Source organism: Lynx canadensis, chromosome F1 (genome assembly GCF_007474595.2).
Source record: "Lynx canadensis isolate LIC74 chromosome F1, mLynCan4.pri.v2, whole genome shotgun sequence".
Lineage (NCBI taxonomy): Eukaryota > Metazoa > Chordata > Mammalia > Carnivora > Felidae > Lynx > Lynx canadensis.
Genome location: NC_044319.2, coordinates 16,536,925 through 16,561,406, shown reverse-complemented (window position 1 = coordinate 16,561,406; position 24,482 = coordinate 16,536,925). Strand labels below are relative to the sequence as shown.

The window sequence follows — 24,482 nt, the reverse complement described above, 5'->3', positions numbered from 1 at the left end:
AGCAAACTAAGTATCCACTGACAAATGGATGAGGAAATAGACACACACACACACACACACACACACACACACACACACACACGGATATTACGCACTCAAAAAGGAAGAGATCATGCCTTTGTGACTACATGGATGGACCTAGGGGGTATTAGGCTAAGTGAAATAAGTCAGCCAAAGACAAATGCTACATGATCTCAATCAAATCAAAACAAATGAATAAACACACAAAAAGCAGAATCAGACCTCTAAATACAGAGAACAAAGTGATGGTTGACAGAGGGGAGAGAGGTGGGGGGATGGGCACAATGGGTGAAGGGGAGTGGGAGATACAGCCTTCCAGTTATAAAACGAGTAAGTCAAGGGGATCAAAAGCATAAGGAATGTGGTCAATGATACTGTAAGAGCATTGTAGGTACGGATGGCAGCTACACTTGTGGCGAGCATAGCATAACATATAAAGACGGTGAATCATGGCTATACTCCTGAAACTAATGTAACACTGTGTGTCAACTATATTTAAAATTTTTTTAACATTTATTTATTTTTGAGACAGAGAGAGACAGAGCATGAACGGGGGAGGGTCACAGAGAGAGGGAGACACAGAATCTGAAACAGGCTCCAGGCTCTGAGCTGTCAGCACAGAGCTTGACACGGGGCTCGAACTCATGGACTGTGAGATCATGACCTGAGCCAAAGTCGGACGCTTAACTGACCAAGCCACCCAGGTGCCCCCTTTTTTTTGTTTAACGTTGTATTTAAATTTTTAAAAAATGAGCAGGTGACACCCCATAACACCACTAACCCCATTAACACCCCAACGTAGGTTCCTTTAGAAAAGGTAGCTCCAAGAGCTGGTCAATATGAATACAATTGGAGGTGTAGAGAACAAGCTAGAATTGGGGCCAGGAGGAACTGGGGCCTCTGGGGAGCAAAGAAACAGCAGTGTAGGGCGCTAGGTAAGGGATGAAGTAAAGGGGAGTAGAGCTGATGGGGCGGGGGGGAGGCATGTAGACTGACTGAGGTGGCTACCTGCTTCCCAAACTGTCCACGAGGTATCAGCAGCATTTTTGTTATATTCTAGTACCATCTGCACTATTGTTGACTCTTTCTAAAAATAAATACATTTGGGGACACCTGGGTGGCTCAGTTGGCTGAGTGACCAACTCTTGATTTCGGCTCAGTCATGATCACACAGTTCACAGGACTGAGCCCCACATAGGGCTCTGTGCAGACAGTGCAGAGCCTGCTTGGGATTCTCTCTCTCACCCTCTGTCTCTCTGCCTCTTCCCCACTTACGTGCGCGTGTTCACTCTTTCTCAAAATAAATAAATGTGAAACATTTTTTAAATAAATATATTTTAAAAGGAAAAAAATAGATTTTAAGCTTAACATATAAACATATAGAACACTATAAAACACGTATCATTTTTGCCTTAGTAAACATGAAAATTTGGTGAGCCCCCAGACAGCCTGTATTGGAACAATGCAGACTCATCTTCATTTCCCCTACTTGGTAACTGCTAACTCTAAAAAGGTCCCTCTTGTTCTTTGCCTAAATCTTCATGAAACCAAATATCTGCCCGTGTTTAATCATACTTGGTCCTGCTGCAGCACTGCTGTGAAACAAATCCGATCCAGATACTCATGCCACGGAAGTTTAGCTGTTACAACACTCATCTGCTCTCTGTCAACTTGGCTTTGTTGATAGGCCAACAGTAACATCTGCTCAAAATAGCCTTGAAGAAATCAACAGACCAAGGTTTTTACCCCCAGAATCAACACTAAAAATGCAGCAACCACAGAAACATTGCTGGATATTTCCCTTAAAATTTCTGTTTCTCTGAATTCATTACCTTGGACCATTATTTTACTTCCTAGAATTTGCCGAAGTAATGAATTCTAAGAATTGAAAAAGTGCACTGTCTCATGCCTTTCCATCTCACTCTTCTCAAAGCTCCTGAGTAAGGACTAGACCTATAGAATTTGCTAACCCCATATGGAACAGAAAGTACTTGCCCCAATAACTCTTAGCTATTGCCGCTGCTCCTGACTAAAACTGACAAGAAGCATACGGTCTTTAGCCCAAACACATTTTAATATATACATACACAAAACTGTTACATCAGCATTTCTTAAAATTTAAAAAATTTAAAAACTTGGGAACATCTGTTGAACATGCAGATTTCTAGAGTCCTATCTTCAAAGAATCTGGAGAATAAGAAGGGGCTAGAGAATTTGCATGTTTAACAAGCACTTCTCAATCACTCCAAGTTCTTTTCTTTTTTTTAAATGTTTATTTATTTTTGAGAGAGAGACAGAGCGAAACAGAGAGTGAGCAGGGGAAGGGCAGAGAGAGGGAGACACAGAATGTGAAGCAGGCTATCAGCACAGAGCCTGACATGGGGCTCGAACTCACGAACCACAAGATCATGACTTGAGCCAAAGTCGGACACTTAACCAACTAAGCCACCCAGGTGCCCCCTTTTCTTTATTCAAGTAGAATGGCCAACATTTTTTTGTTTTCTTTAAAAAAATTTTTTTAAGTTTTTATTTTAATTACCCAGTGCTCATCATAAGTGTACTCCATAATCCCAATCACCTATCTTACCTATCCCCTACCCCCCCCCCCCCCCTAGCCATCGTTTATTCTCTAGAGTTAAGTGTCTGGGTTTTTTTGGTGGTGGTGGTGGTGGTGATTTCTTTTCTTTTTTCTTTTTTTTTTTTTTTTGTGGCTTATTTCTTTTTCCCTTTGCTCATTTGTTTCTTAAATTCCACATATGACTGAAATCATATGGTATTTGTCTTTCTTTGCCTTATTTCACTTAGCATTATACTCTCTATCCATGTTGTTGCAAATGGCAAGATGTCATTTGTTTTTATGGCTGAGTAATATTCTATTGTATGTGTGTGTGTGTATATATATATACACACACACACATACATACCACACCTTCTTTATCCATTCATTAATCAGTGGACGCTTGGGTTGCTTCCATATCTTTGCTACTATAAATAACGTTGCTATAAATATTTTTGTATTCTTTGGGTAAATACTCTAGTGATTGCTAGATCATAAGTAGTTCTATTTTTAACTTTTTGAGTACCAGTTTGCACCAGTTTGCTCCAGTTTGCATTCCCACCAATGGTGCAAGAGGGTTCCTTTTTCTCCATATCCTCACAAACATTGGTTTGTTTTTGATTTTAGCCATTGTGACAGGTGTGAGGTAATATCTCATTGTGGTTTCATTAGCATTTCCCTGATGATAAGTGATAATGAACATCTTTTCATGTGTCTGTTGAGCCATCTGGATGTCTTCTTTGGAGAAATATCTGTGTCATCTGCCCATTTTTAAATTGGATTATATGGTTTTTGGGTCTTGAGCTGCATCACATCTTTATATATTTTGGATAACCAACCCTTTATCAGATATGTCACTTGCAAATATCTTCTCCCATTCCATAGGTTGTCTTTTGGTTTTGTTGATTGACCCCTTCAATGTGCAGAAGGTTTTTATTTTGATGTAGTCCCAATAGTTTATTTTTGCTTTCATTTCCTTTGCCTCAGGAGACATACCTAGAAAAATGTTGCTATGGCTGATGTCAGAGAAGTTACTGCTGTGTTCTCTTCTAAAATTTTTATGGTTTTGGGTCTCACATTTAGCTCTTTCATCCATTTTGAATTTATTTTTGTGTATGGTGGGAAAAAGTGGCCCAGTTTCATTCTTTTGCATGCTGCTCTCCAGTGTTCTCAACACTTGTTGATGAGATTGTATTTTCCCACTGGATACTTTCCTGCTTTGTTGAAGATTAACCGACCGTATAACTAATAATGGGCTTATTTCTGGGTTTCCTACTCTGGTCCATTGATATATGTGTCTATTTTTGTGCCAGTACCACACTGTTTTAAGACTGCTTTGTAATAACTTGAAGCCTGGAATTGTGATGCCTCCAGCTTTGCTTTTCTTTTTTCAAGATTGGTTTGGCTATTTGGAGTCTTCTGTGGTTCCATACAAATTTTAGGATTGTTTGTTCTAGGTCTATGAAATATGCTAGTAGTATTTGGATAGGGATTGCATTAAATGTGTAGATTGCTTTGGGTAGTATAGATATTTGAACAATATTTGTTCTTTCAATCCATGAGCATGGAATGTGTTTCCATTTCTTTGTGTCACCTTCAATTTCTTTCACCAGTGTTTTATAGTTTTCAGAGTACAGGTCGTTCACTTCTTCGGTTAAGTTATTCCTAGGTACCTTACGGGTTTTGGTGCAATTAGAAATGGGATTGGGCCAGTCTTCTGGAGGTGGGGACCACCACACTGGCAGTGAGGCAAGTGTGACTAAGAACAGCAGGCTTCAGGAACGAGGGGGATGGTGTCAGGGCTTGGTGTAAGCAAGTTAGGTAGCCCATGTCCACACTGTGCTGGTTCCTGCAGGTCGCCTTGTGCTTATGCTGATGGGCAGGGGAGGAAAATCACACCGGACAGTTCCTTTGTTCCCAGAGGGGTCTCTCCATGAACACTGCCTCTCTGGGACACACTCCAAAATGAGCAACTGACCTCTTCACTGTGTTCCCCAAGCACTCTTCAGATTGCTGTTTCCAAGCTATATGTGCATGGGCTGTTTGTCTGCCTCTCTCCAAGAGCAGCCCCAATGTCCTCCAAGCTCTCCCAGATCCAAGCATAATGACCTTGAAACCTCTAGGCTCTAAGCCCCACTGGTTGCAAGAACTCATGAGATTTGGAACCTCTTGCTCTCTGAGCCAACTGCTGTGGGGATTCATCTTCCCTGTGCACTTCCCTGTGTACTAGTCTGTCTCGAGCCTGACCTTCTCAGTAACTGGGGCTCCCTCCCCACCGTAGCAGCCAAGATCCATTTTTCTGCCAAACCTCATTTCTGCACGTCCTACTGTCTTCAATGTGGTCTCTTCTCTCTCTTAGTTGTGGAGTTTGTTCTGCCAGTATCCAGATCAATTTTGGGGGTATTTGGGATGATATAATAGTTACCCAGTTGTATTCGTGGGATGAAGTGAGCCTAGGGTCTTCCTACTCTGCCACCATCTTCCGCTCTCTCCTTCACCAAGTTATTTTAAAAATTGAGATATAGGGGCGCCTGGGTGGCGCAGTCGGTTAAGCGTCCGACTTCAGCCAGGTCACGATCTCGCGGTCCGTGAGTTCGAGCCCCGCATCGGGCTCTGGGCTGATGGCTCAGAGCCTGGAGCCTGTTTCCGATTCTGTGTCTCCCTCTCTCTCTGCCCCTCCCCTGTTCATGCTCTGTCTCTCTCTGTCCCAAAAATAAATAAACGTTGAAAAAAAAAATTTAAAAAAAATTGAGATATAATATAATTCAAATACCATAAAATTCACCTTTTAGAAGTGTACAAATTCAGTGGTTTTTAGTAGAGTCACAAGATTGTACAACCATCCCCATTATCTTTTTTTTTTTAATTTTTTTTTAACGTTTATTTACTTTTGAGACAGAGAGAGACAGAGCATGAACGGGGGAGCATCCCCATTATCTAATTCCAGAATATTTAATCACCCCCAAAAGTAATCTTGTACTCATTATCACACTCTCCCATCCCTCCTCCAACCAGATCCTGTAACTACTAATGTACTATCTCCATGGATTTGCCTGTAAATTTCATATAGATGAAATCATAAAATATGAGGCCTTTTTGTCTGGCTTCTTTCACTTAGCATAACGTCTTCAAGGTTCATCCATCATGTAACATGTATCAGAACACCATTCCTTTTCATGGCTAAATAACGTTCCATTATATTGGTATACCACGTTTTGTTTATTCACTCATCAGTTGTTAGACATTTCAGTTGTTTCCAATTTTTAGGAATTATGAAAAATTCTGGTATGACCATTCACATACAAGGATTTTTTGTTTTTGTTTTGGTAAACCTATGATCTTATTTCTCTCGGATATATACATAGGAGTTGAATTGTGGGGTCATATGGCAACTCTATTTTTAAATTTTTGAGGAACTTCCTAACTATTTTTCTAAGTGACCGTACCAGTTAAACTGTCCTAGCAATGTGAGGGTTCCAATTTCTTAACGTCCTCAACAACACTATTTTTTGTCCATCTTTTGCATTATATCTATCCTAGTAAGTGTGAAGTGGCATCTCACTGCGGTTTTAATTACATTTCCCTAATAGCGGCTCATGATGTTAAACATCTTTTCATGTGCTTACTGGCCATCTGTGTATCTTCTTTTTTTGAAAAATGTCTATTAAGATCCTTTGCTCACTTTTGACTTGTATTATCAATTTTTATGGCTTTTCAATTGTATTGCAATTTTTTATTGCAAGCCTTTTTATCGCTGAGTTGTAAGAATTCCTTATATATCCTAGATACAAAACCCTTAACAGATATGTGATTTGCAAATACTTTTTCTCATTCTGTAGGTGTCTTTCACTTTCTTGATAGTGTCCTTTGAAATACAAGTTTATCGTTTTTATGAAATCCAACTTATCTATTTATGCTTTTGTTGCTTGTGCTTTAATTGTCATATGTAAGAAACCACTGTCTAATCTAAGGTCATGAAAATTTACACTTAGGTTTTCTACTAAGGGTTTTATAATTCTAGCTCTTACAGTTAGGCCTATAATCTATTTTGAGTTCTTATATATGGTATGAGGTAGGGATACAACTTCAATATTTTATATTTTAATATCTAGTTATTCCAGCAACTTTGTTGAGAATATTCTTTCCTTACTGAATTGTCTTGGCATCTTTGTCAAAAGTCAACTGTTCACAAGTGTATATTTCTGAATTTTAAATTCTAATCCATTAAGCTATACATTAATATTTATGCCACTACCACACAGTTTTGATTTCCACAGTTTTCTGCAGGCATACCTCAGTGTACTGTGCTTCGTTTCATTGTATTCTACAGATTTTGTGCTTTTTACAGTTTAAGGGTTTGTGCTAAACCTGTGTGGAGCAAGCAAGTCCACTGGTACCATTTTTCCACAAACATTTGATCACTTTGTCTCTGTGTCACATTTTAGTATTTATCACAATATTTCAAATATTTAACTTATTATTCTATTTGTTATGGTGATCTGTGATTAGTGATTATGACTTGCTGAAAGCTTAAATAATGGTTAGCATTTTTAGCAATAAAGAATTTTAAATTAAAATAAGAACTTTTAAAAAGGCATTATGCTGTGGCACACTTAATAGACTACAGTATTGTGTAAGTATAACTTTTCTATGCACTGGAAAACCAAAAATTCATTTAATTTACTTTATTGCGATATTTGCTTAATTGCAGTGGTCTGGGACTGAACCCACACTATCTCTGAGGCATGCCTGTAATAAGTTTTGAAACTTCACCCGGCCCCCCAAAAATTATTAAAAGCTGCATATGAACTACATTTTGAGAAACACTGGCTTATGCTTTCAAGCACAACTACACTTCTTCTATCAAATGTCTTATTTCTATAATCACTATAAATACATCTTTTGCAATATGGGCTTCTAAAATAAAAATACACTAATTTATTTACCATGATTTAGAATCTTGCCTACCACCTCTACATTTGCCCACAGAAAAAATAAAATTTCATCTTGTTATCTAAATCAGAGGTCACAACTGCAACACGTAGTCAAATTTAGCCTGATGATGCATTCTGTTTGGCCATATAGTATTTTTATAAATGGTGATTTGAGTTCCTTTATATGAATCATGTACTCTCCAATTCATATCAGTGCCTGCTACTCTGGATTATGTTATACCCAGCCTATTTCACTCATTTTTGTGCATTCGGGTTGGCCATATCCTATCTAAACAAATCCTTAATATAGTTCCATTAGGGCAAATAGGAAAAGTTCTGGTTTCTTTTATTTTGTTGTAACCAATGCCCAATTTTTTCAAGGAGTTTATTCAAATGCTAGATTAAATTTTCTTGAACTTAGGAACACTTAACAGATATTTACTGACTAGCAGTAGTTCTATGACTTAAAAAATGTCAAATGGGTGTCAAATGGGGTGAAATTCCACTAGGCTCAAAATATTACTTGTTATCAAGTGTAGCAAAAATTCCAAAGTTGAAGATTATTAATATGGTGAATAAAATGTAATTCAGATTTATTAGTAACTTTCAGATAAGATCAAATTTATCTTTAATTACCAATGAGAATAAAAAATTGGCTCATATTTCTTAGAGGAAAACACACAGATTTAAAAAAATGTTGGCTGGCACAATTTTAAAAAGCCATTTTAAAGGCTGGGAAATGCAGCACCTGGGTGGCTCGGTTGGTTAAGTGTCTGACTTTTGGTCAGGTCATGATCTCACACTTCCTGGGATCCAGCCCTGTGTAGGGCTGCGCAACAATGCCCAGCCTGCTTGGATTCTCTCTCCCTCTCTCTGCCCCTCCCCTGCTCATGCGCACGTGCTCACTCTCTCTCTCTCTCTCAAAATAAATAAACAAACAAACAAACAAAAGGCTGGGATAAAGACAGCCTCAAAAAACCTACTACACTTTAGAAAAGTTGGCCCTCCACCTGAGGAAACGCTGGTACTTAAAACTACCATACAAGCTGGGGCCGCACGTTCACGCTGACCTTCTCTTCCTCTCCTTCCCTAGCTCCCAAAGAGGGATTCATGCAGGCTTCTTTGGGTCTCTACCATCCTCATACTCAGCCTAATACAGCTAGAGAATGTTTTGCTGTCACTAGAATAGTATATGATGACAAATAATGCCAATGGTCCTAAAAGTAGATGGGCTTATTAAATGTTGAGAGCTGGGCAGAATCCAATCAGGCCATCAGATGAGCCAGGACAACATTTTTGTTTCTCTCTCATCCTCTTCCTGGGGAAGAGCACATCTTTCCTTTTCCTTTTAGGACTGAGCAAATACTGACCTAAGATAATAGAAGAGGGTCTTTTATAATACAAATTTAAGAAGAAAAATGGCTTATGCTTGTCCAATGGCTTGTCCTTAAAGATTTTTAAGGACCAAGTTATGCCAACAAGTAGTCAGAGGAAATGTCTGATCATCTTGTAAATGGTAGATCCTGAGGGCCAATACAAAAGGCTTTGTTTCCACAGTCTTTTTTTTTTATTAAAATTTTTTAACATTTATTCATTTTTGAGAGTGAGAGAGACAGAGTATGAGCGGGGCAGAGAGTGAGGGAGACACAGAATCCGAGCAGGCTCCAGGCTCCGAGCTGTCAGCACAGGGCCTGACGTAGGGCTCAAACTCATGGACTGCGAGATCATGACCTGAGCCAAAGTCGGACACTTAACCGACGGAGCCACCCAGGCACCCTGTTCACAGTCTTTTTCAGCCTGGTTGGATTAGAAATATTTTCCCGGTACAATCAGGTAAAACTCAGTAACTGAAACCCAGACCAAAATACCAAGATGAGGAAAAAAGCCCATAGGGCAAAGGAGTAAAAGCAGAGGTAAACAGCAAAGAGTCTAGGGGTATAACTAAAGAAAGAGGAAGATTCACAGAGAAGTTCCCTGAGGCACCAGGAGAGGGGTGGCTGGAAACCCTTGAGTATCCAGTGGGCCAGTTAAAAGCACAAAGAGGAAACCCACCTCACCTGATTCCCCGCCCAAGATGAATTCTGTTAACAGGCACCTTGAGCTTGGAGAAAAGACTTACTATACATCCTTCAAGACTCACTGGTATAAGTGATCGGCTAACAGCGAGACTTCCTTTTTTCTTTCAGTGTTGCACTGTATCATCATGCTGTTCTGAGGTTGGGAAAGACATTCTCACAGAACAAGCAATTATTTGTAAAATTTCCATGTGGTGTACTACTGGACACAAACAGAAAGCAACTATACTGATTTTTGAAAAAAATGAGACCCAGGACAAGAACCGGATACTTCTAGACAGGTGAATAGGCAAAGTAATATCTGTCTTCCAAAGATGACCTGTTTTTCAGGCCCTGATAATTTTGTGTATTTCAAGGCTGACTCATAGTATCTGAATATGCTCAGCACTATTAGCTTCAACCCGTAGTCACTTATTTTAAGCTGTTTACTTCTCAAGCTAAAAGCTTATTAATTTAGATAAAATGTGCTTTGATTCTATTTAACAAAAAAAGAGCATTTAAATTAGAGGTTTTATCAGTACTGTTGGATATCTGTCTTTGATCCTTTTATAAGAGCCCTATGTTAATATTAACAAATGATCTTTTAAATAGATTTATAGGGAAACAGAGATTCTGAATACTAAGAATGTACTAATTTTTCTCTGTATTAAGGATCCTGTGGACAAAATGGACCCTTCCCTGACAATTCACATAAACAAGACAACTAGTAGAAGTAGATGTACCTATTTCATTTGGCAGGTTAGGGAACAATTAGACCATGACCACTAAATGCCTTTAGTAAGAAACAGCGACCAGACTGTGACACGGCCTAAACTGCAATCCAGTAGGTCAATGAGCCAGTGCAACATGCTGGAAATTGTTTGAGTACAGAAAATTTTCTGGCAATACTCCTAACCAAAAAAGACCAAAATGGGCTATATTACTTGGACATGGGCAAGAAGCAAAATGTCAAGTGGACCTATAAAAAAATAATAGCTTCTGAAAACCCTGGTAAGATAATCCTAAAAGCAAAAGAACAGAAAGTCCTATTATGCTTCTTTTAAACTAATGCAGTCAGCAATTCTACTACTGATGGCTGGATATTGTTTCTCTACATATAATGAAGAAGCCCTGGGTAAATAAGGTAAAGGTCAAACCACTGTTTAGTTAAAAATGCCCAACAAGGATGCTGATGGTAAAGTACTTGAAAAGGGGAGACAGGGAAAAATAGCAGGAGCATCAGAAGAAGTATTTCATGGTGAAGTTCTGTTAGCCCATAGAAAGAACATCTGAGGTATGAAATCAAACAGAGTCTTGGACTCAGAGATCCCAAGTGATGTTGAGAATCGATAAAATAATCCAACCTCTGAGTGAGTAGATAATGCAGGGTCCTTACAAGAGAGGCAAAGACCACTGGTCTATTTGCTATAGAGATGGACAAGAACAATAAGACCATCTGCCCGTGTGGATTAAACAAAAACTAAAAATATAATTATTTCTAATTTGGCCAACTAAATGAAGAAGGTGGAGGGCAACAGTCTATTTGCAAGAAGGTAAGGAAACGTGGGACAAGGTGTGTAAAGCTTCTAGCACAGTGTAAGACCCAGAGATACTCTGCAGAAAAGTCGGCCAGTATCTTGTCCTCAAACCTCTGAGACTTAAAAAGTGAAGAGCTTATCAGTAAACATTGGGTATTCATAACACTGGACAGTGAAGGAAATCAACTGCTCTCCAAAACAAGGGCTTACTTCCAGCTGATACCATATGATAGACCTCTATATTGTACAATATAAATAATTTATGGATCAGAGTACTATTACTAATGACTGCAATGGAGGTAGTTAGACAATTATGTTGCAAGATGCTTTCACAATCCAATTTCCAGACAATGGAAAGCATTCAAATACTATATGTAGTTTTGCAAATAATCATTAAAATAATATAGATCAAAATTACACACTGTCTTTACTCAAAACCTTACCTGCAAAAACTATATCATGAAAATGATTTGGAATGCTGCTACCCCTTCCACCCTGAAGACCACAATTTTTAAGATTATACCCTGTATTAAAACTGTGTGACTCCCCATTCTAATTAAATAAATATCTACGGCTGGATAATATATTTTTGAGATGCATTAGAACTTTTTAAAATAAATATTGTATTTATAAAATGCCAACTTTCAAAGAAGTCAAAACTAAGAATTTTAGTCCATGGGGTATATGCACACCAGAAACATTTTGTTGTGCTAGATCCACCAGTGACCCTTCTCAGAAAATCTGCCTCCAAGTACAGCTCCTGTTGAGTGGGCTATAGGTCATGTGACTCACTCAAGACTACTGCTTTCCACGGCATATTGGATAAGACACAGACAACTACCTGGGGTGACACATATCTGCGACCTAGGACTATGCAGGCTTATTTTAAAATATGAAGAGGACCAGTTAGGTTATCCCTCAAGAATTTACCTGACAAATATAAGGAGATTGCCAAGAGCTCTCGATACTAGAGTTGAGTAACCATGGCAAAACCTTCTGAGATACGGCAGACCCTAAGCAAAACAAAGTCACAAAGAAGCAGGTTGGGAAAGGAGGAACAATTCACAGCAATAAAGAGTAAGAGAGACGCATGCCTGGGGTTTCTGCGGCACCTGTCGTTCCTGAGGTCTGCTTGTTTATCTTCTCCTAGAGTCCCTTTATGGTTATAATAATCCTCCACTGTACTTGAGCTACTGTGTCAGGGTTTCTGTTTCTTAAAATATTATAACTAAAACGGAATTTCTAAATACATTAACTTATCTTTTCCTCTAAAACTCAAGAGCAAAGCCATTTTTTCAGCCTATAGGATTTCACAAAAACATTTAAATAAAGATGATACAAATAAATGTTTCCTTTGATTCTTCACTCCTATTTTCCTTCAATAGATATTCCTTGTATGTCTACAAGTTGACTACAAGGTATACAGTAGTGCACAAGAGAGACATGGCTTCTCTTTTCAGAAATTTAGAAACTAGTGGGAGATGCAGGCCTTTGAAAAGTCAAACACAGTAAATAAATAACCACTACCTACAGGGTGCTATCAAATGTTTGGACTATTTAAGAATGGCTGGCCAGGAAAAGCTTCTTAGAGGAAGTAACATTTACCCTCAGGGCTGAAGGAATTAGCCAGGTAAAGAGTGGGGAGTACATTCTAGGCAGAAGGGAAATAAAGAATATGCACACATTTTCTACCTGAGAAGATCTTAAGTGTTCCAAAAACTAAAAGAAGGCCAGTGTTGAAGTATAGTAAGAGGAAGACTGACTCAAGGATACCACTGGGGAGGAAGGAAGGGCAAGATTACAGACCAAGTGATACAATGTGAGTTTTACTTAGTGGGAAATCACTGAAGGCTTTTCAGCCAAGGAAAGACATGACCTGATATGTGTTTTATGAAAATCTCTCTGGATGCTATGGAGAATAGTGGGATCAAAGGGAGTCGAGTGGAAAGAATAGTTAGGAGGTAACTGAATAAATAGTACATGATACCGGTTTGGAGACAGAAGACAGTTTCCTAGACCTATTTCAGAAGAGGACTTCAAAACCAGTGAGTACAATATTTTCCAAATATGTTCAATTATAAATTGCTCAGAGATACACACATATGCAGTAAAAATACAGACACGAATGGGAATGATAAACACTGAATTCTGTATAATGGTTCCTCTGAGGAAGGCAGAGGAGAGGGGCTATTTCCTGGGAGAGGTGATAATAAACAAAACTAATCTTGTTCGTATTATTTTGTTTCTTAACCAGGGAGATGGATACAGAAGAGTATATGGTATGTCTTAATGTTTTTTTAAAAACATTGTATTTACTCATAAAAGTAACAGAATATGCTTAGTTATTTTATTTAATCCGTGCTACACAGTTTAATCACTATGAGCTTTCTGCAACAAAAAGACTACAAAGTAAGTTTAATTATTCCAATTCAGGATAAACTGAAAGATTTTTATTGGAAAAAAAAAACCCTGTTACCCTATACCTTTAAGTCGGTGAAATATGTTCTGATTATGAGGACTAAACACATAATTAGATACTGTGGGTTCGTTATGAAACAGGTTGGAGGTATATTTGTGAGTTCTCAAAGTCATGTGGGTCTGATTCTACTGGAGCAAAATACCACTCCTATTTTTACCAGTAAACATGTACCTTTATTTTAAAGTACGTACGAGGTTTGACATGCTTATTCCTCCACTGATCATCTTTCGTAATTATTCCACCCTCTACATTTCTTAAACACTTACCTTAAATGATCCCAAGGGTACCAGAACCTGCTTCTAGAACAAACACTGCAGACAAATTGTAACCCAAGCACTTCCAGAATAAAGCATGCAACAATAACATGGCCCAGTCACTCCTCAACATCATCTGTCTCAAAGATGCTCCCTGAAGTATAGAAGCTGTACAGGCCACCATTCTCTCTCACCACCACATTAAATGAAAATATAAATCAATGAACTTACCCCAGATGATCTATCAGTACATCATCCTGTCCGCTATACTTTTAAAATCTGTCCAGAATTCAACCACTTCTCCCCACGTCCACTACCACTAACTTGGTCCAAGCAACCCAAATTACTGCAGTTGCCTCATAACTGGTCCCCCATTTTCCCCTTCGAACTCTCCCACAATCTTTTTTCAATAGGGCAACCTGAGTGATGAGGATAAAATATATATCAGAGCATGCCAGTGCTATACCTAACCTCTCCAGTTGTTTCCCATCTCAGTACAGTAAAACCTAAATTCTCTACTATTGAGATCGACTACATTTCTCTTCCTTTGTTTTTTTCCCATAGCACGTAACACCTCTAATAAACTATTCTTTTTTTTTAAGATTTTTAAAAAGTTTATTTCTTATTTTGAGAGACAGAGAGACAGAGAGAGAGAGAGAGAGTAGGGGAGGGGCAGAGGGAGAGGGAGAAAGAGAGATTCCCAAGCAGGCGCTGTGCTGTTCGCGTGGAGCCTGACTCAGGACTCGAACTCATGAACGGTGAGATCATGACCTGAGCCACAATCAAGAGTCAGACACTTAATTGATTGAGCCACCCAGATGCCCCTAGAGTATATATTCTACTTAGTCATTTGTTTACTGTCTGTACCTTACACAAGGATAAAAACTTAATGAAGGCCAAGAGTTTTGTCTGCTTTTCTTTACTGTTGTATCCCCAAACCTGAATGGTGCCAAGCATTTAGAAGGAGTTCAAAAAATGTTTGTTGACTAAATGAATGAATGAGTGAATATTTCATTGAAGCCACAGGAATCACACACAATGGTTCTGCCATTTGACCTGAGGTTTCTATTCTTTCTGTAATATCAAAATTAGTGCGAACACAAGGAAGAGCTATAAGACAACTGACGTGAGAACCATAAAAATCCTTGTAGGTGAGAAATAAGTTAGGATCCAAAAACAAGACTTTAGAGTTTGTTTCCCTCTAGTCCTGAAGATTTCTATTGATAAATAAAACTTTAAAATAACCTTTACACTATTTATTGGTTGGTCAAAGCATTTTTTTTCTACTCTTAAAGTTTTTAGAAAATTTATGTTTATGTTCCTTTGCTCATTCTAATGCATTAAAAAAATTTTTTTACATTTACTTATTTTTGAGAAACAGAGTGAGACAAAGTGTGAGTGGGGAGGGGCAGAGAGAGAAGGAGACACTGAATCTGAAGCAGGCTCCAGGCTCTGAGCAAGTGGTCAGCACAGAGCCTGATGCGGGGCTCGAACCCACGAACTGTGAGATCATGACTTGAACTGAAGTTGGACGCTCAACCGACTGAGCCACCCAGGCGCCCCTCTAATGCATTTTTAAATCCAACATATCATTTGAAAAAGGTATCACCTAATGCTAGTGTAGTAATCATATTGCAATATATAAAGGTATCAAATACCTTTGATACACATCATATCAAATACACATCATATACCTCAGACTTCTACAATATTATATGCCAATTATATCTCAATGAAAAATTCACTTATTACTGTTTGAGGAAGAAAAATGGGGGCAAAGAATAAGAATATTATAGAATGAATGTACTCTTTAGATAAGAGGTTCAGAAAACAGTTTTGAAAGGAGGCATCTACTTGGTGGTATTTTAATTAGATATGGTAGTATCGTACTTCATTTTTTTCGTCACCCAAAGAAGAAAGGCAGGAAATATATTCTAATTTGAAGGGTCAATTATTTCATTACATTTCATGAAATATCAAGTTACTATATAAAGCTGAATATATTTGATACTCCAAAAATTGAACTATTTGGGAAGAGTCAACTTCAAACATCAGCTGTCAGTTATTTTGTCAAGACTAAAAGAAATACTTATGTTCTTATGTCTCTGAAAGGTAGAAGAAAAACATACTTTAGGAGGACTACTTCAATCACTAGTCAAGATGAAACAGAATTAAACTTCCTTGAAGGTAAATAGATAAAATTTTGGCCTTAGCAAAAACAAAACAAAACAAAAAAAAAAAAAACAAAAAAAAAACCATCTCAACTAGAGGGAAACAAAGGTGGTTAGAAAGGTAAGAGAGAACCAACAGTTAACCTGTTCTCCTAAGAATCTCTGAAGTCATTTTGTTAACTGAAGAAACTGAGAAGTAATAAAAGAGCAATACAGGTGGACAGAGCAGAATGGAGAGTAATATTATTAACTGGATATTTACTGTATAGCCGGCACTTTATATTCATACTCTCATTTCAATCTTTAAAATAAACCTGGGAGATGGTTTTGTTAGCATCATTTAACAGAGAAAAAAACTGAGACGTATATAGGTAAAAATAACATAAAATGATACAGGAAGGATTAACTAAAAAGCCAAATATCTAAACTCCAATGTCAAACTGTCTCTATGTTGCTTCTTCTGTAACTGAATACATCGCTGGATTTTTCCCACTGGCTTAACTTCTCTTACATGTATGCACAAAAGTGATTCAACTCGGGGCACCTGGGTGGCTGCGTCAGTTAAGCATCCAACTTCAGCTCAGGTCATGACCTCACAGTCTGTGAGTTCAAGCCCCACATCAGACTCACTGCTGTCGGCATGGAGCCTGCTTCAAATCCTCTGTTTCTCTCTCGATGCCCCTACCCAGCTTGTGCTCGCTCGCTCTCTCTCTCTCTCAAAAATAAATAAAACATTAAAAAAAAAGTGACTCAGCTCTTAGATCCAGCTCTTAGTTCCCATCTGTATGCAACTTCAGAAATCAAGTGAGTTTTCAACCAAATGAGTTTTATTTTGTTCCATATGCATGAACTCTAATCTGATCTAGGATCTGCCCTCTTAAAAAAACAAAACAAAACAAAACAAACACCTGCCTTTGATCACAAGGAAGACTTTCACTGAATAAAAACAACTCAAAAGGTAATGTTCCAAATACTCTGGAGAGCTGCTCAGTGGCATCCACTAAGCCCTCATATATACACGTCAGCAATCCCACTCCTACATAGGTACCCAAAGAAGTGCCTTCGGGTGTTTGCCAAAACACAAGTGGGGAGTGCCTGGGTGGCTCAGTCGGTTGAGCACCTGACTTCAGTTCAGGTCAGGATCTCACAGTTCAAGAGTTCAAGCCCTGCATTGGGCTTGCTGCTGTCAGCGCAGAGCCCTCTTCGGATCCTCTGTCCACTCTGTCTCTCTGCCCCTCCCCCACTCACGTGCGCCTGCACGGTCGCGCTCCCTCCATCTCTCAAAAATAAATAAACATCAAAAAAAAAAAAAAAAGCTGAAGAATGTTCACAGCAACACTATTTACAAGAACCCTGATGTGGAAACAACCTAAATGCCCATCAACAATACAATGGAAGAATGGATTGGAACAAATGAACCCTGTCTAGATGCAACTATATGGATGAATCTCACAAACATAGTGATGAATGAAACACCTCCATCAAAAGAGTTCATATTGTAGTATTCCATTTAAATGAAGTTCAAAACAAAATCAAAACTAATGTATGGTGTTAGAATTCAGGACAGTGGTAACTCACTCTTCAGAGAGGTAGTGAAGGCAGGGGCAATGAAAGAGAGGAGGGCTTCTGAAATTCAGACGGTATTCTGCTTCTTTTTGATCTGGGTGCTTGTTACACAAGTTACGTTCACTTTATGAAAAATCATCACGTTTTCACTAATTTTTGCAAATTTTCTTTTAATCTTTTACACTTCAACAAAAAGTTCTTTTAAAAAAGCACTATTCTGGGGCACCTGGGTGGCTTAGTCAGTTGAGCATCCGACCTTGGCTCAGGTCATGGTCTCACAGTTGGTGGGTTTGAGCCCCACATAGGACTCTGTGCTGACAGCTCAGAGTCTGGAGCCTGCTTTGGTTTCTGTCTGCCTGTCTGTCCCTCTCTCTCTGCCCCTCTCCAGCTTGTGCTCTCTCTCTCTCTCTCTCTCTCTCTCAAAAATAAATAAATAAACATTTTTTTTAAGCACTATTCTATTCTCGGTGGGTTAACAGTACAATATTTACACTATAATACTTTTAGCCTTTTTCTTATCTCCTCAGATAGAGGCAGACAATAAACCATAAAAGGTTTTGTTCTTTTTTTTAATTTTTTTTAATGTTTATTTATTTTTGAGACAGAAAGACAGAGCATGAACAGGGGAGGGTCAGAGAGAGAGGGAGACACAGAATCCGAAGCAGGCTCCAGGCTCTGAGCGGTCAGCACAGAGCCCAACGCGGGGCTTTGAACTCACAGACTGTGAGATCATGACCTGAGCCGAAGTCGGACACTTAACCGACTGAGCCACCCAGGCGCCCAGGTTTTGTTCTTTTTAAAAACAATAATTTCATTTCATTGATTGGCTAAATGATAATTTATAGAAAGTTCCATTCATTTCAATATAATAAAATGTTTTTTTCAAACTCTAGTTTAAAATCCTGATGCCATCATCTTCACTAAATAAGGGAATTAACCTGAGTCACCATATATTCAGCTTTATATAAACACTTTAAATAAACTATTAACAACTAGAAGTTTTTAACTCAGACTGCACAAAGTCTACTAACACTCTTCCTAAATTTTCTTCTACTACATTAGCTTCATATTTTTGACCTCCAGATGAATGAAAAAATCCTTAAAAGCATTTAGCACAGGAAAACACGAGACGATGATAAGCTTTCTAAAAGTCGCAAGCTTGATGTCTTTCTCACTCTGCAATAGGATCTCTGAGCAAAATAATCCTGCAGATTAACACTTTTGGGTTTTTTTGGTCAGAGTGATGAATTTTGAAAAATCAACTTTTCCATCTGAGAATTTCTCAGCGTTCCATTTGTAACTAAACATTAATTCATAGCCCAGGAAGATTTAAATCATTTTCCTAAAAAATAGAGAATAGGACAAAAACAATACCTATAGATGATTCTATTTAAGACTGTGTTATATCATTTCTTCTTTTAGAAAACTCTACCTCATATGAAAGAAGAGCTTTGATACAAACAGTTTATTAACTACAAGGAGGAAAGGGGCAAAGAGAAAAAACACAGACAGGCAGGAAATCAAAGTTTACCTAAAAATTTCCTTTGCAAAATAATCCGCTGACAAAGATGAGTTAGTGGAAAGAAATGAATATCCTGATACTGTTCCCAACAAAATTTTGAACTATTAAGGGATGTTATTATTCATTTCCCTGGTTACCATGATCCTGTGATTACAAACTATTCTATGTTTTAGAAAGCTATGCAATTTCCTTAAGCAGCTACAGAATATAGGTTTAAGTGGAGGTAAAGTAATATATATAATACTTATTAATTTTAATAAGCATTAAGATATTTCAAACACTGTAACTAGAAATCACAGTTGGCAAATGATAAGAAGGCTTATAAATCGACTTTTCATTTCTCTACCATATATGTTGCTAATTTTCTTAGCAACTGACATTAGAAATTCCAGTATCTTCAAGATAAAAATTTCCCGAGAAATTATGAATCTGGGTTCCAGAAGACCCATGGATGATACTCCAATGTCAGGTATGGAACCACTGAGATAGAGACAATTTTAGAAGGTCATCAGTCTAGTGAGCTAAAGGATAGTGTTACTATTCTGCCAAAAGTGACCGAGAAATCCAATTTAACTGGTATGATTAAGCATATTAATTTCCTTCTCATTACTATAATGAACAGTATAGAACTAATATAGTATGAAATTAGATAATCTCTTTCAGCAAAAAACATGAAGCAATGATATTAACTTTTGCAAGCTCCTACAATATATAAAGATAAAACTGTTAAAAGGTCATACCCTCACTTTCCCATTTTTTAATAAATATCATGAAATACTAACCTCAGCTTAGTATGAAATTTCTAGTCCCCAGGGTGATTAAAATAAATAGGACCTATGAATACTCATGAAAACTAAATTTTAGTATTACTTTAAGTTCACAGAACTCAAAGATATAAATTTGGCTTTTACTTTCGAAGAGTATTGCACTAAATTAGAGTCAGAACTGTTCACCACACCAATTTGGATAATCAGGCCAAGTAGAATTTTTAGTACAAATGCCTAAATTTGTGTATACTGTGATCACACCATTTTGACTTTGAATAAAGTTTTAGCTTCTAATTCTGCATTCTTCCTTTAGGTTATATTTATATAGGCAGTTTAGAAATGAATTTATCAGTAAAAAAAAAAAATCAGAGAGTTACTATGCTATCGGTCAGGTTCTCTAGCTGTTACGTGTTCAGAATTGGAGACCTTATTCTGTGACCTTCAGCAAGTCACTCAAACTTTCTTTGTCAAAATATGTTACAAATGTTTACAACTCTTACACCCTTACAAAATACTCTGCAACTTTCACGTACTGTGCAACTGTTACCTAGAACCTCCAAGAGCAGAACCCAACGTGGCTTGCATATGAAATGGTTACTGCTGTGATAGGCTAGAACTAACAGTTTTACTTTGTGCAGCTGATGTACTTTATCTTCTTTAATCTTACTTTTGAAATGAAATTTCTAGTCCCCAGGGTGATTAAAATGGTTAGACTTTTAAGAAAGAGGAAACTGTATAAAGTAACGTAGAAATACAAAACTGTCCAGATTATATTAGGTTTATATTTTTGATTAGCTTTCTTTTAAAAAAAATTTTCTTTTAATGTTTATTTATTTTTGAGAGCCAGAGAGAGACAGAGCACAAGTGGGGGAGGGGCAGAGAGAGAGGGAGACACAGAATCGGAAGCAGGCTCCAGGCTCTGAGCTGTCAGCACAGAGCCCAATGCAGGGCTCAAACTCACAAACCTGAGCCGAAGTCGGCGCTTAACTGACGGAGCCACCCAGGGGCCCCATGATTACTCTAGCTTTCTAATTTAAGATAGTATAATTTATGTACATATATATTCCCAATAATAAAAAAGTCATTCTCCTACAGCAGCTTTCCTATCACTGCTAAGACTGTCCAACATGTTGACTGTCAGTATATGATGTATGTGTGTGTAATGTTGCTTATTTCTTTAAGAGTAAAGTAAGTATGGGGTGCCTGGGTGGCTCAGTCAGTTAAGCATCTGACTCTTGACTTCGGTTCCAGACACGATCGTGGTATCAAGCCCTGCACTGGGCTCTACACTGGGTGCGGGGCCTGCTTGAGTCTCTCTCGCCCCTTCTCTTTGCCCCTCCCTGCTTCAAAAAAAAGGAGTAAATAAATTTTGCCACCAAAGGAAATAAAAACAATAAAATACATAAATACAGATACCTAAAATATTTTGCAAGCTAATTTTTGAAATATCCTGACTGAAAATAAAACTATATGATGTAGAAACTTTAGAGTATCACTTCACTGTTACCTGGTAGGAGTGTCAAACATCATATACAATAGAAATATCTTATGAATTGAGGATTAAATTACTATATAATTAGAGGACAAACTGAGGGTTACCAAAGGGGAGGTCGATAGGGACATGAGTAAAATAGTTTATGGGGATTAAGGAGTGCACTTGTGATGAGCACTGGGTGTCTTTTTTTTTTTAATGTTTATTTTTGAGAGAGAGAGAGAGAGAGAGAGAGAGAGAGACAGAGACAGACATGGAGCAAGTGGGGGAGGGGTAGAGAGAGAGGGAGACACAGAATCTGAAACAGGCTCCAGGCTCTGAGCTGTCAGCACAGAGCCCAATACAAGGCTCGAACTCACAAACTGTGAGCCAAAGTCTGACGCTTAACCAACGGAGCCACCCAGGTGCCCCAAGCACTGGGTGCCGTTTGGAGTGCTGAATCATATTGTATACCCGAAACTAACATAACACTGTATGTTAACTATACTGGCATATAGAATAGAATAGAATAGAATAGAATAGAATAGAATAGAATAGAATTGAATAGAATAGAAAATTAAAATTAAATTAAAATTACTGTACAATTTTCATTTATATTCACTCTTGGAGTAAAACTGCATTACTATTAGAAACACTTTATTTTAAATTTTTTTTTTTCAACGTTTATTTATTTTTGGGACAGAGAGAGACAGAGCATGAACGGGGGAGGGGCAGAGAGAGAGGGAGACACAGAATTGGAAACAGGCTCCAGGCTCTGAGCCATCAGCCCAGAGCCCGACGCGGGGCTCGAACTCACGGACCGCGAGATCGTGACCTGGCTGAAGTCGGACGCTTAACCGACTGCGCCACCCAGGCGCCCCTAGAAACACTTTATTTTAAATTTATTTAACTTTAAGGGTCCTTTATATTAGTAATATATTATTACACAAATAAAGGCTTATTATGAATTTTAATTGTATACATTTAATTACCTCATCTTACTTTGAAGAAATTACATATGCTTAAACATTTTCATTTCTCACAAGTAATAAAATTACAACTAAAATAGTCTTTACTAAAAATTCAAATAGAACTCTATGGTATTTATGGCTTAAAGTAAAAAAAAAATTGTAGCCACTTTAGAAACTATTTTCTACTTTGGTTTAGGTATGAGAGATGGAGTTACTGTACCTCACAAAGCAGTAGGTCAATGATGTGGAAGACCATGCAGAGAGGGAACTTGGCAGTGAAAAGAGTGAGAAACCACTGGGACGCGTACATATGTGCTTCCAGGTGCAGATCACAAAAATGGGTATGCAGGTCTGGTAACTGCTCCTAAAAAGTCAAAGTGGAAAATTGAGGGGAAGGAAGACTGAGAAGCTTTATTTCCTACCACTACTATAATTTAGGACAAGCTTTCTATGACCACTCTCAATTTTTCGTGGCATCTGCTGAATTTTATGTAATTACACAGAAGCAATGACAGGAGATGAGCACTGGGGACACGATAATCAAGGAAAATAAAGGCAGACTTGTTATGAACAAATAACAAATATCACCTGTTGCTCACTTGACTGTTCTTGTTTCTTGGGACATGCTTGCTCTGACAGAACACCTGTAGTCTGATCAATGTCATCCCTCCAGAGTCAAGTCCAACACCCCATTCAGGGTTCAATGCCTAACTACCTAGGTTATCTTCTCTTTGGAGACCACTTAATATCAACATCATCTGGGATCTATGGTATCACTCCAGTAAATTTGTGCAGTATTGAGAAAAGCCCAAAACACAACCAAACTTTAAAACAATTGGTCTTTGACATTAAAAATGGCAAACTGTAGAAACTGTGCAAGCGTATAATGTATGAAATTGGATGTCTCCTAAAAATGCCTTTATGTCACCCTGATCCCTTTTCTTTCCAATTTACACAAGTAAATGCTTGTCAAAAGCATGAAAGGTAAAGTACAGAGTATCAGCCTAGCTATTCCTCTAACTGAAAGACAAAAGCAAAGATACGTAAAAGCCCACGTTCATTTTGTTTTCATAAACAGACCACAAAAACAAAAAGAAAAGCCTAACTTCTTACATCAGATGCTTTTTGAAAAGCACCCAGATGTACCCATTAGGTACTTTAAATTGGGGTGTCCAAATGGTCACCACTGAAAGACGCTAACAGAAAAATGTGTCTGGTTTTCTTCACAGTACCACAAACATGCTCTTCATTTATCAGTTACACTTATTTGACTCTTAAAGCTTTTAAGAATACGGACCTTAGAAAAAAACATAAACTTCTGTAAATAAAAGGTAAAGAAGTGAAAAGTCCCAAATATTTACTTGGAAGGATTAAATCTCTAAAAAAGAGTCTATTGCTTTTACCGTCCATAGTTACCAGATTCTTCTACACAGTCTTTTTTCTCCTCGATGCCTGTACGCCATTGTGCTTACAGTTCATTTGACATCTTTCCCCCATTTCATTTCTTCCTAATGTTTAAGGTTTTCTACCCTCCCACATTCTTTTCTAGTAAAGTTGTCCGTAAAGTTGTCTAGTAAACTCCACTGCTAAGTCTCTCTCTTCCCTGTTTTAGTTTTTCAGTCTCCTACTGACCTCGCCTCCCTCTTTAGACACCTACGGATCTCCTGACAGGTCATGCCAATGAGCTCCTACCAGTATCTCTGCTGCTGCATCCCCCTAACCTTCCTCCTTGATTAACTTTACTTTTATCCAACACGGACTCAATCCATTCATGTATTTCCTTCACATTTTTCTTGGATTCCCAATACCCCATATAGAGAAAGCCATATAAACACACTGCACAGGGGCACCTGGGTGGCTTAGTGAGTTGAGCATCAAACTTTGGCTCAGGTCATTATCTCACAGTTCATGAGTTCCAGCCCCACTGTGGGCTCACTGCTGTCAGCACAGAGTCTGCTTCAGATCCTCTGTCTCCCTCTTTCTCATTCTCTATCTCTCTCAGTGTTTAATGTTAATGTTTAATAGATAAACATTAAAAAACAGATATAAGATTTCCAACATCAGATGGAATTTCAAACCTACTCAGTAATTCCTTTTATCAGCACTAGTCATTAACTTTGCTTTTGCTCACAATTTTTTTATTATGTCATATCTGACACAGATTAAATAATGTGTTT

At 38.0% G+C, this 24,482-nt stretch overlaps 1 protein-coding gene across 7 annotated transcripts in view; it reads right to left on the bottom strand.

Annotated features, from left to right (window-relative positions):
- Nucleotides 1-24,482, bottom strand: part of RABGAP1L (RAB GTPase activating protein 1 like) — a 774,838-nt gene that overhangs the window by 244,900 nt on the left and 505,456 nt on the right. For all 7 annotated transcript variants that reach the window (XM_030303098.1, XM_030303093.1, XM_030303096.1 and 4 more), the window contains one exon: nucleotides 22,526-22,669. In XM_030303098.1, coding sequence (XP_030158958.1) covers nucleotides 22,526-22,669 — 144 coding nt within the window. The remainder of the gene's footprint in view (nucleotides 1-22,525; nucleotides 22,670-24,482) is intronic.